This window comes from Pseudorasbora parva, chromosome 1 (genome assembly GCF_024679245.1).
Source record: "Pseudorasbora parva isolate DD20220531a chromosome 1, ASM2467924v1, whole genome shotgun sequence".
Lineage (NCBI taxonomy): Eukaryota > Metazoa > Chordata > Actinopteri > Cypriniformes > Gobionidae > Pseudorasbora > Pseudorasbora parva.
The window spans coordinates 36,828,676-36,841,596 of NC_090172.1; the positions used below are offsets into that span (position 1 = coordinate 36,828,676).

General features: G+C 37.8%; 1 protein-coding gene across 3 annotated transcripts in view; it reads left to right on the forward strand.

Moving 5' to 3' along the window:
- abcc12 (ATP-binding cassette, sub-family C (CFTR/MRP), member 12) overlaps positions 1–12,921 on the forward strand; it is a 49,445-nt gene that overhangs the window by 15,803 nt on the left and 20,721 nt on the right. The window contains exons 2-11 of one of the 3 annotated variants that reach the window (XM_067439877.1): positions 1,443–1,669; positions 1,783–1,871; positions 1,998–2,170; positions 2,355–2,501; positions 2,730–2,877; positions 3,625–3,861; positions 5,771–5,944; positions 6,052–6,199; positions 6,312–6,460; positions 12,729–12,836. In XM_067439877.1, the coding sequence (XP_067295978.1) occupies positions 1,818–1,871; positions 1,998–2,170; positions 2,355–2,501; positions 2,730–2,877; positions 3,625–3,861; positions 5,771–5,944; positions 6,052–6,199; positions 6,312–6,460; positions 12,729–12,836 (1,338 nt within the window). In that variant the 5' untranslated portion in view covers positions 1,443–1,669; positions 1,783–1,817. The remainder of the gene's footprint in view (positions 1–1,442; positions 1,670–1,782; positions 1,872–1,997; positions 2,171–2,354; positions 2,502–2,729; positions 2,878–3,624; positions 3,862–5,770; positions 5,945–6,051; positions 6,200–6,311; positions 6,461–12,728; positions 12,837–12,921) is intronic. The other 2 variants (XM_067439881.1, XM_067439887.1) reach the window with 2 other exon arrangements.

Here is a 12,921-nt window from a genome sequence, read left to right on the forward strand (position 1 = left end):
AGGGAGTTTGAAAGACAACCGTTTATCCCGCCCCTCGGATTGAGCCCTGTCTATGGTGAGTTTCCAGACCAAACATCTTGATGTGGGTCTGGCTTGTCAGGCTAGTAGATTTAAGAAGCAAATACAAATTGCTATAATTATTGATTACATTTTGAAGCAATGGTCTTGTTATTGTTGGTCAGTTTTGTTAAAGCAGTTTTTCAATAACGGAAGAATATTTAAAAAAGTATGGTGTTTGGGGTAAAAGACCCCCCTGCTGTTGGGGCAAAAGTAACCTAACATGATAATAAACGGCGGCTGACTTTTCCATTTGTTGACATGACATGGTTAGATTCAGATGGTAAGTTTGAAGTTGAGTGTCCAGCTTATACTCACCATTTTTATACCATCATATAAAAATGTGATATTAATCATATTGTTACTTCTGTAAATATATATTAAATTACTATGGGATCTCCTTCAATGCTTTCAGAATCTCTACTTTTTAAAATTATTTTGTTTCTATATTTTTCAGATATATTTTTATTAACATATTTTAATGACAGCTTATTTATTGATCAATAATGATTTTATTCATCAAAAATAAACAGACAATGGTTCAAACTTTACTAAAGTGATTGTTTTGAACAAGTATTAACTTTTATTAACATTATTAAAAACACATTAACATATTATTTTAGTGAAAGCATTTGTATAAATTCTGTGTACCTTTTGCCCCATGCTGGTGAGTCTTTTACCCCATAGAGGGCTAAAAGGCCCCCCTCGTCACCTCATACATTTTGAAGATTTTTAAATAAAATAAACCACTTTTATGATTTATTTTCAAAATGTTGCTCCATAAATGTTCAATACAAACATACATAATTTTTCTGTATATCACACATTATAGGAGTAATGAAATTTTTCTTAAGGTGTGCCTTTATCCCCGTTGTACCCTATAGTATGGACAAGTTAACAGGATAGTAAACTTTGCTAACTGTTATGTCAACAAAACTGACTCATCAAAAATGCATGTTCATAGGTCACAAGAGCTTTGACCTACGCTGAGGTCAGGTGCACCATCACCTACTGAGAAGTTATAAATGGTTAATATACAAACAGGACAGACCTCACAGCATTGAGAAGTCTCTAACTCACAAAAATGAGTTCTAATGGATTTACAGCAACTAATGACTGTTTTTTTTGTTATTAAATAATTGCCCTGGAATTTTTTTTGTCCCTAGTTATCTTTTTGTTACTGCCAAAAATAAAAGTCTGGCAACTGGCAAAATTTGTAGAAGCAAACTCCTTTTGACTTAAGGTGAACTCATTATATAGTGACTGACACTAAGTACTCAACAGTAATATAACATCTACATGAAAACTAGTATCAAAGGTGAAAGAACCTTCTCACCCAGAACTAGTTTCCTCAGCCGTTATAAAGTTGGTTTATTTTTTCACAGGTTGAAAAAAAGATTTGCAGCATCCAACAGGTGGTGACAGGGAGAGAGACAGAGGAAGAGTGTTTAGACCTCTGCTTTTGGTAACCTTTGAGCCTGGTAAAATAGTGATGTAACTCAGCGTCAGGACTTTGAAGCACGTTGCTGCAATTGTATTGCAGTATTTAGGCTTCGCAGTTAGCCTGACAGCAACACTGACCAGTACCAGCACAAAAGACAACTGGTAAACGGTAAGACCTTGCTATCAACATCTCACTATTATTACCATGTACCACCTGAAGGCTACTGATTTTTAATTATTTGTTTACTCATTTAATTATTTTAAAACATTTGTTTTCTCAAGATATTTATTAATAAGTTATAGGAACTGCTGAAAAAATGAGGGACTTCTCATCCTCCACAGAGAAACAGACTGTGAAAGGAGTTTCATTTGTAAGTGAGATGCTTTTCTTCAGTCACTGTCACAATTTCTTCCTGTATTAGATATTTTTCGACTCATTTACTGTCTTCTGTCTACTATTTATCTCTTTGTTTTGCCATATCTCAATGATTGTGCAGAAACAAAGAAGAGACAGTGCAATATGGACACCAGCATCATCTTTAGGGCATCAGATAGGTGCCTTTCCTGAAGGTCCTCCTGTTCTAGATTACAGGGTACCAGAACATCCTCCCAAGAAGCACAAGTACCAGGAAAGCTTGAAAAACCTCATCCCGTTCCGTTTTGGCTCACAGTAAGATTTCTCAACATACTATAAGCTTATATTTTTGATTTCAGTAATGAAAGCGATCTATCCATTCCATCAAGGGATCAGACAGAGACCAAACAGAATGAAGATTTGTTTTCATGATTAATAATGGCTGAAATGCTCAGTTGTTTCATGTAATGTCAAATGTACATTTTCTAACTTTGCACAGCTCACATCCATTTGATGATGCTGGTTTCTTCTCCTTCACAACATTTGCATGGATGACACCCATGATGTGGAGGCTCTTTAGGAATCGGTTAGATAAGGACTTTCTTTCTATTTCACCTCATGATGGAGCCCACGTCAATGGAGATAGGTAATCTTCACAATTTTTCCCTTAGTTTAGTTTGGGGAGTTTCGCAGAATGAATAGATTCAGTGTAGCACTTTGTGAACTCAAAATAACTTGTAACACATGGTAAGTTGTTGTCTGAGGGCTAAGATGTTTTTTTTTTGTATCCGGGATGAGTCTGAGAGAATGTGTTTGTGGGCAAAATAACTATCTTCAAAAAATGAAAACAGGTTGTGATTTCTGTTTTGTTAAGGTTTCAGAGACTGTGGGATGAGGAAGTTGCCCGTGTGGGCCTAGAGAAGGCATCTCTTCCTGCTGTGGTCTTTCGTTTTCAGAAGACAAGATTAATCATGTCATTCTTGGCCTCAATCCTATTTACTTTTGCCGTATTTGTTGGGCCGGTATGTAAAATGGTTTTGCAATGTGTATTGTATAGTTAGTTGAATAAAAAATAAATCATATTGTTTCATGCTCCTTAAAGTGCTTTATAGTTTCTATTAAAAGAACACTCCACTGTTTTTAGAAATAGGGCTTATTCATCATCTTTCCTACATTTAGATGTGGGCAAATGCATTTTTGTCTCAGTGCAAGCATTGTTTTAGTTTGGCAGGCTACGCCACTAGCTTAGCTTAGCATAATGAATGAGATTTTTTTTTTTTGATCGCTTTTACTCGGGACATGCTACCTGGCAACATATGATTCCATTCATTTTGCTAAGCTAAGCTAGCGTCGACCATGCCAAACTAAAATATTGCATGCACTAAGACAAAATACATTTGTCCACATATCTAAAAGTAGGAAAGAAGTTGAATAAGCCCTATTTTTTTTTAAACGGTGGACTGTTCCTTTAAAGTATGTCTCTTTTTGAGAGACCCACGTGCAAAAATATAGTAGCATCTGTATATTTCTATGTATGTGTTAGAAATATATTAGGCATGCTATTATAAAGACTTGTTGTTTGTGTAATTAAATAATACATATATAGTAAATTAATTTATATTGTCAAATGATCTGTAAAGTAGAATAAAACAGTTTCAATTAAATTAGAAATTTAAATCTAATTATAAGAATTCAGTGCTGCTAATTTTTGTGTGCTAACATCATGGATCTGTTTTGAATGTTATGTTTACATTTAGCCTGTCTTCTAGTCAATTCTAGTGTATGAAATCCTGAACTACGTCGAGCAGCCTGAAGCATCCACACTCTTCCATGGTATTGGTGTGTGTGTGGCTCTTTTCCTGTCTGAGTTCAGCAAGTCATTTTTTGCATCGCTCGTGTGGGCAGTGAACTTGCGTACCGCTTTGAGAGTGAAGGGAGCATTCTCTATGCTTGCTTTCAGGAAAATCATCTCTCTTAGGAATCTTACCAGCATCAGTGTAGGAGAGGTAAGCCATTGATTGATTTGGCAGTAAATATTGGCACTTTATTGTCTGTAATATATTTAAGTTTTAAGTTACTTAAATGAGTCATATAATGGTACATGCACTTTTACAAGTTGATTGTATGAAAATGTGTGTTGGCAATGCCTGTACACAACCATCCTATAATGATAAAAATCCATCCAGTGTTTTTAAAAAAATATTTTCTCCTGTATGACGTCACACGGGCGGACACCCCTCCCACGACTGTTGATTGACAGCAGCATTGCAACTCAGACCCGCCCTGAGCGAGCTCTGTCATCATCATAGTCCGCCATTGTTGATGTTGAGGAGCAGAATGCCATCTAAGCGATTGCAGGGTTCTGTTCTTGGGTGTAATAATGAATACAGCAGTCTTTTTGATGTTCATAAATTCGAAAACCGCTGAGGACGCAATGACTGAGTTTTGTTTTCGAAGGGAATATTACCCCGATCAACGTCAATCAGTGATGCGCGGGTCAATGTATAAACAAACCACACAAACTAACCTGCCCGCAGATCAGGCAAAAAAGAAAATGTTGAAACGTTACCCGACCCGCTTCAGATTTGTCTAGATGCATATTATTGATGAATGCAATGTTTATATATCGACCCTGCTTGGAGAATTCATCAGCAGGTCAACTGAGAGAAAGCCCACTTTTGGAAAAATGTAAAGCCCTTAGGAGCGCAAATCGCAAACTGTTCTTTTTCTGAATGCTGTATGATATAGCCTAGTGTTGTGTAATAAAGGCTTGATTTATTTATTTATTCCGTTTAGTTTTCTTAACAATTAAGATGGTGCATGTGTTTATCCAGTCTAATCGAAGTGTGCGTCTCTCCCCCGACTTTCCCAACAAAAATCTGGAATGTATACACCAAAATTAGTTATATGCACGGTTTTCCGTATGCATATGATACGCACTTTATGCCGTATTATATTCTTATTATGCACGAAGCACCCACCCCTCATCCTTACTCAAGAGTGTGTCATATACACGCCATAAAGTGCGTATCATATGCACGCGAAAAACTGCGTATAGCATATGCACACCAAAACTCATTTTGGTGTATATTCCACGAGACTGCACACTCGTACTATTGATACGCATTACCATGTGATCGTGTTGGACATTACTGAGATAGGCTATATGCTTTTAAAAAAGGATAGCCTATTAAAAATGTACAGTTGCTCAGTTCAACGTGTTGGGAAATCAGGCATTTTGTCCTGCGTCATCTTTATTTCAAATGACCCGACCGACCATGACCCGAATATCATTAAACACATTTTTGGATGACTCGTAGTAGAAAAAAGTTTTTCCTGACTATTAGGTGTAACATCAATCTGTCAATGAACTAACGTATACATCAGTAAACGCATAGCATTCATATCTCACTATGCTAACGTTACCCTGCCAGTACATAAAGATAGATCAAAGTGACATGACATTAACCAACCATTCAGAAATGTCCAGCTCGCCGGGCCTTGTTCCCGGTTCAAATTGATACGATGCGTCCTCAGAGACTCCCGTTGCCATTATTTTTCCAAAATATACCGCAACTGTTGTCAAGGGCAACACTTCACCTGAGTGTGTGTCAAACCGCCACAGAACAGAGGAGCGGGATGAGCAAAGATAATTATAATTTAAAGTCGTATGCACTGAAATGGCTTATTGTAAACAGAGCTGTTTTTGACCAGGTAAAATTAGTGTTCTCTTACAATACTAATGAGAATTTTTAATTAAAGTATATTACAAACTTTTCATTTGGACACTAAAGAATCATATTAATTTATACAAAATGGCATTATATGACCCCTTTAAATGCTATACTATATAAATAGTGTTTGTCATAAACTGTTGTGTGCATTATATCTATGTCTTCTTTCTCTACGGTGTAGACTATAAACGTGTTAACTAGTGATGGCTATCGGATGTTTGAGGCGGTCCTGTTTGGGACGTTTCTGCTGTGTGTTCCGGTACTGCTGATCATATGTATCATATATGCCTGCTTTATTCTGGGATATACAGCACTTATTGGAATTCTGGTCTACCTGGTGTTCCTACCAATACAGGTTTGATGGTCTTTTCTGTTTTGTGTAACTCATTTTCAAGATATACATTTTATATTTGTTGTCTCAGTAATATTGTTATTTTCCCTGTCTGTCTGTACGTGCTGTAGTTCTCAGTTGCCAGGCTGATTAGTGTGTTCAGAAGGCGGGCTGTATCTGTGACAGACACACGTGTTCGCACAATGAATGAGGTTCTGACCTGCATCAAGCTCATTAAGATGTATGCGTGGGAAGAGTCTTTTGAGAAAACAATCACAGGTTGCCCATCCATCCATCCATCCATCCATCCAGTTTTTACTGTATTTTAGATGTTTACATATGTTATCTCTCCTTTCTCTCACCCATTGTTTTCTTTATTTTTTGGATCTAGATATCAGGAAAAGTGAGAAGTTGCTATTACAAAAGGCTGGTTATGTTCAGAGTGTAAACTCTTCCTTAACAACTATAGTTCCCACACTGGCAACCATCCTCACCTTCATTGTCCACACTGCATTGAAACATCCTCTTCAACCTTCTACTGTAAGTGCAAAAAAAGCTTATATTCCACTAAATGGAAAAGTTGGCACTACCGTTCAAAAGTTAGGGGTCAGTTAAAGGTTAGGGGATAAAAAACATGTATTACTTTTTACTTTTTCTACTAAATGCTCTTCTTTTGAACCTTCTATTCATTGAGGAATCCGGAAAAATGTTTTTAACACTGATAATAATAAGAAATGTTGGACCCACTTTATATTTGGTGAACTTAACTATTATGTACTAAAATTTTAATTAATCATTATACAATGCACTTTTTGTGTACGTTTTTACAGTGTACAAAACATTTTTTATTTGCCTGCATGTAATTACATCTGTAATTAATTTATGTACTTACATTTATAATTAAACAGATGACATGTCCTACACCTAACCCTACCCTTAAACTTACCCATACCACCACACCTGTCCTTAACTTTACCCTTGAACTTACCCATACCACCACACCTGTCTCTAACTTTACCCTTAAACTTACCCATATCACCACACCTGTCCCTAACTTTACCCTTAAACTTACCCATACCACCACACCTGTCCTTAACTTTACTCTTAAACTTACCCATAACACCACACCTGTCTCTAACTTTACCCTTAAACTTACCCATACCACCACACCTGTCCTTAACTTTACCCTTGAACTTACCCATACCAGCAAACCTGTCCCTAACTTTAGTCTTAAACTTACCCATACCACCACACCTGTCCCTAACTTTACTCTTAAACTTACCCATACCACCACACCTGTCCCTAACTTTTCTCTTAAACTTACCCATACCAGCACACCTGTCCCTAACTTTACTCTTAAACTTACCCATACCACCACACCTGTCCCTAACTTTACTCTTAAACTTACCCATACCACCACACCTGTCCTTAACTTTACTCTTAAACTTACCCATATAACCACACCTGTCCCTAACTTTACTCTTAAACTTACCCATATAACCACACCTGTCCCTAACTTTACTCTTAAACTTACCCATACCACCACACCTGTCCTTAACTTTACTCTTAAACTTACCCATATCACCACACCTGTCCCTAACTTTATTCTTAAACTTACCCATACATCACACCTGTCCCTAACTTTACTCTTAAACTTACCCATACCATCACACCTGTCCCTAACTTTACTCTTAAACTTACCTATATCACCACACCTGTCCCTAACTTTACCCTTAAACTTACCCATACCACCACACCTGTCTCTAACTTTACCCTTAAACTTACCCATACCACCACACCTGTCTCTAACTTTACCCTTAAACTTACCCATACCACCACACCTGTCCTTAACTTTACTCTTAAACTTACCCATAACACCACACCTGTCTCTAACTTTACCCTTAAACTTACCCATACCACCACACCTGTCCTTAACTTTACCCTTGAACTTACCCATACCAGCAAACCTGTCCCTAACTTTAGTCTTAAACTTACCCATACCACCACACCTGTCCCTAACTTTAGTCTTAAACTTACCCATACCACCACACCTGTCCCTAACTTTACTCTTAAACTTACCCATACCACCACACCTGTCCTTAACTTTACCCTTAAACTTACCCATACCACCACACCTGTCCTTAACTTTACCCTTGAACTTACCCATACCAGCAAACCTGTCCCTAACTTTAGTCTTAAACTTACCCATACCATCACACCTGTCCCTAACTTTACTCTTAAACTTACCTATATTACCCTTAAACTTACCCATACCACCACACCTGTCTCTAACTTTACCCTTAAACTTACCCATACCACCACACCTGTCTCTAACTTTACCCTTAAACTTACCCATACCACCACACCTGTCCTTAACTTTACTCTTAAACTTACCCATAACACCACACCTGTCTCTAACTTTACCCTTAAACTTACCCATACCACCACACCTGTCCTTAACTTTACCCTTGAACTTACCCATACCAGCAAACCTGTCCCTAACTTTAGTCTTAAACTTACCCATACCACCACACCTGTCCCTAACTTTACTCTTAAACTTACCCATACCACCACACCTGTCCCTAACTTTTCTCTTAAACTTACCCATACCAGCACACCTGTCCCTAACTTAACTCTTAAACTTACCCATACCACCACACCTGTCCCTAACTTTACTCTTAAACTTACCCATACCACCACACCTGTCCTTAACTTTACTCTTAAACTTACCCATATAACCACACCTGTCCCTAACTTTACTCTTAAACTTACCCATATAACCACACCTGTCCCTAACTTTACTCTTAAACTTACCCATACCACCACACCTGTCCTTAACTTTACTCTTAAACTTACCCATATCACCACACCTGTCCCTAACTTTATTCTTAAACTTACCCATACATCACACCTGTCCCTAACTTTACTCTTAAACTTACCCATACCATCACACCTGTCCCTAACTTTACTCTTAAACTTACCTATATCACCACACCTGTCCCTAACTTTACCCTTAAACTTACCCATACCACCACACCTGTCTCTAACTTTACTCTTAAACTTACCCATACCACCACACCTGTCCCTAACTTTACCCTTAAACTTACCCATACCACCACACCTGTCCCTAACTTTACCCTTAAACTTACCCATACCACCACACCTGTCCCTAACTTTACCCTTAAACTTACCCATACCACCACACCTGTCCCTAACTTTACTCTTAAACTTACCCATACCACCACACCTGTCCCTAACTTTACTCTTAAACTTACCCATACCACCACACCTGTCCCTAACTTTTTTCTTAAACTTACCCATACCACCACACCTGTCCCTATCTTTACTCTTAAACTTACCCATACCACCACACCTGTCCATAACTTTACTCTTAAACTTACCCATACCACCACACCTGTCCTTAACTTACCCTTAAACTTACCCATATCACCACACCTGTACCTAACTTTACTCTTAAACTTACCCATACCATCACACCTGTCCCTAACTTTATCCTTAAACTTACCCATACCAGCACACCTGTCCCTAACTTTACTCTTAAACTTACCCATACCATCACACCTGTCTCTAACTTTACTCTTAAACTTACCCATACCACCACACCTGTCCCTAACTTTACTCTTAAACTTACCCATACCAGCACACCTGTCCCTAACTTTACTCTTAAACTTACCCATACCATCACACCTGTCACTAACTTTACCCTTAAACTTACCCATACCACCACACCTGTCTCTAACTATACCCTTAAACTTACCCATACCATCACACCTGTCTCTAACTTTACTCTTAAACTTACCCATACCATCACACCTGTCCCTATCTTTACTCTTAAACTTACCCATATCACCACACCTGTCCCTAACTTTACTCTTAATCTTACCCATACCACCACACCTGTCACTAACTTTACTCTTAAACTTACCCATACCACCACACCTGTCCCTAACTTTATTCTTAAACTTACCCATACCACCACACCTGTCCTTAACTTTATTCTTAAACTTACCCATACCACCACACCTGTCCCTAACTTTACTCTTAAACTTACCCATACCACCACACCTGTCCCTAACTTTATTCTTAAACTTACCCATACCACCACACCTGTCCCTAACTTTACTCTTAAACTTACCCATACCACCACACCTGTCCCTAACTTTATTCTTAAACTTACCCATACCACCACACCTGTCCCTAACTTTACTCTTAAACTTACCCATACCAGCACACCTGTCCCTAACTTTACTCTTAAACTTACCCATACCATCACACCTGTCACTAACTTTACCCTTAAACTTACCCATACCACCACACCTGTCTCTAACTATACCCTTAAACTTACCCATACCATCACACCTGTCTCTAACTTTACTCTTAAACTTACCCATACCATCACACCTGTCCCTATCTTTACTCTTAAACTTACCCATATCACCACACCTGTCCCTAACTTTACTCTTAATCTTACCCATACCACCACACCTGTCACTAACTTTACTCTTAAACTTACCCATACCACCACACCTGTCCCTAACTTTATTCTTAAACTTACCCATACCACCACACCTGTCCTTAACTTTATTCTTAAACTTACCCATACCACCACACCTGTCCCTAACTTTACTCTTAAACTTACCCATACCACCACACCTGTCCCTAACTTTATTCTTAAACTTACCCATACCACCACACCTGTCCCTAACTTTACTCTTAAACTTACCCATACCACCACACCTGTCCCTAACTTTATTCTTAAACTTACCCATACCACCACACCTGTCCCTAACTTTACTCTTAAACTTACCCATACCACCACACCTGTCCCTAACTTTACTCTTAAACTTACCCATACCACCACACCTGTCCCTAACTTTATTCTTAAACTTACCCATACCACCACACCTGTCCTTAACTTTATTCTTAAACTTACCCATACCACCACACCTGTCCCTAACTTTACTCTTAAACGTACTCATACCACCACACCTGTCCTTAACTTTACTCTTAAACTTACCCATACCATCACACCTGTCCCTAACTTTATTCTTAAACTTACCCATACCACCACACCTGTCCTTAACTTTATTCTTAAACTTACCCATACCACCACACCTGTCCTTAACTTTATTCTTAAACTTACCCATACCATCACACCTGTCCCTAACTTTATTCTTAAACTTACCCATACCATCACACCTGTCCCTAACTTTATTCTTAAACTTACCCATACCACCACACCTGTCCCTAACTTTACTCTTAAACTTACCCATACCACCACACCTGTCCCTAACTTTATTCTTAAACTTACCCATACCACCACACCTGTCCCTAACTTTACCCGTATACCACCTTAAGATCAGCAAAAGTGTTTTGCTATACAATATGAACTTAAGCACATTTTACTTATATTTTGATGTAAGTACATACACTGTAAAAAAAATGTATGTCTCCATCTCCAATTGAATATTTTCTAGTGACTGATCACATCAAAATTTTTCTTTTGGCCAAACTGAATTTCTGTAAATTGATGCAATTTAAAGGGTTACTTCAGTGATTAGCATATGGCTTTGTATCAGTAGAAACCCTGGAGTATATTCAAATGATTGTGCTTTCCCCCCTCATAACCCCCTGAGACAAGAGATTTATGCATTTTATTTCTGGAAAAATTCCTCCTATGATGCAAATTGACAATATTTGCATCATAGGAGGAATGTTTGGCCAAAGGCTAAAGACTACAGCCAGCACTCTACAGGCACTCATTTAAACGGAGCTATGGTGAGCAATGTAAGTCTTTTAACGTCTCAAATTAATTTATATGAAAGTTAAGCTTGCAAAGGCATGAACTGAAACGCGCCAGACTGAACTCGCGTTGTGAATGTATGCCGCGAGTGTAGTCGCGATTACCTCAGCTCTCATCACGAGAGCTCATTCAGCTCATTTATCTCACTCCTACAGTTAGTGCTCAGTGCTGATACTCGCGCGGTGACTCACTCATTATATTGAACGGACACGTTCAGTTTTTAATTGTAGCGTCTTCTCCAACTCAGTCACAGTAATGCGACTCACAGGGCAGCGAAGCATTCTGGGAATTGAAGTCTTTCATCCCCACGAGACAAAAATACATATTCTGTGTTTTCTCAGTCTAGAAGGCACCAAATTCAAAAATAATTTCTACTGCATTGATGACCCAGTTTAAATACAGATTCATTTTCCCAGCGCTGAAGTAGCCCTTTAATTCACAGAAACTAAATTTGCCAAACATTTTTTTTTAGATGTGATCAGTCACTAGAAAATGTTCAAATGGAGACCTGATTTTTTTTAACAGTGTAGTAGTTAAGGCCACCTAATATAAAGTGGGGCCGAAATGTTTATAGAGCACTAAATTAGCATGTTAGAATTATTTCTGAAACTTCAGCTTTGCCATCACAGGAATAAATTACTTTTTAAAATATATTAAAATATTAAACAGCTATTCTAAATTTTATAAAAATTTCAAAATATTACAATTTATTGTATCTTTAAACAATACAGCCTTTGTTAGTATAAGTGACTTCTTTCAAATACATTAAAAAATCTTAGCAAACCAATTTTTTTTAAGTAGTCAAATAGTAGTGTAGTGTAAATGTGTAATACTTTCTATAGTTTTTATTTTGTATTTGAATAATTCTGTTCAAAGTACTGTTCTGTAAACTCATAACTGCCTTAACTTTTGTAATTCCTTACATCACATAATCTGTCAAATGACTTTGATGTTTTCTCTAACCATCTGATTGTTTCCCCACAGGCGTACACTATCATCGCTGTATTTAACTGCATGAGGATGTCTATGGGTTTGTTGCCATTCTCTGTTAAAGCTGTGGCTGAGGCTAAAGTGGCTCTTGCGAGACTCAAGGTTAGACCCATTATCTGCTCTAATCAGGCATTACTTTAAGACATATTAAGGAAAATGTAAATATTGTTCATCTGCTATGTGTCAG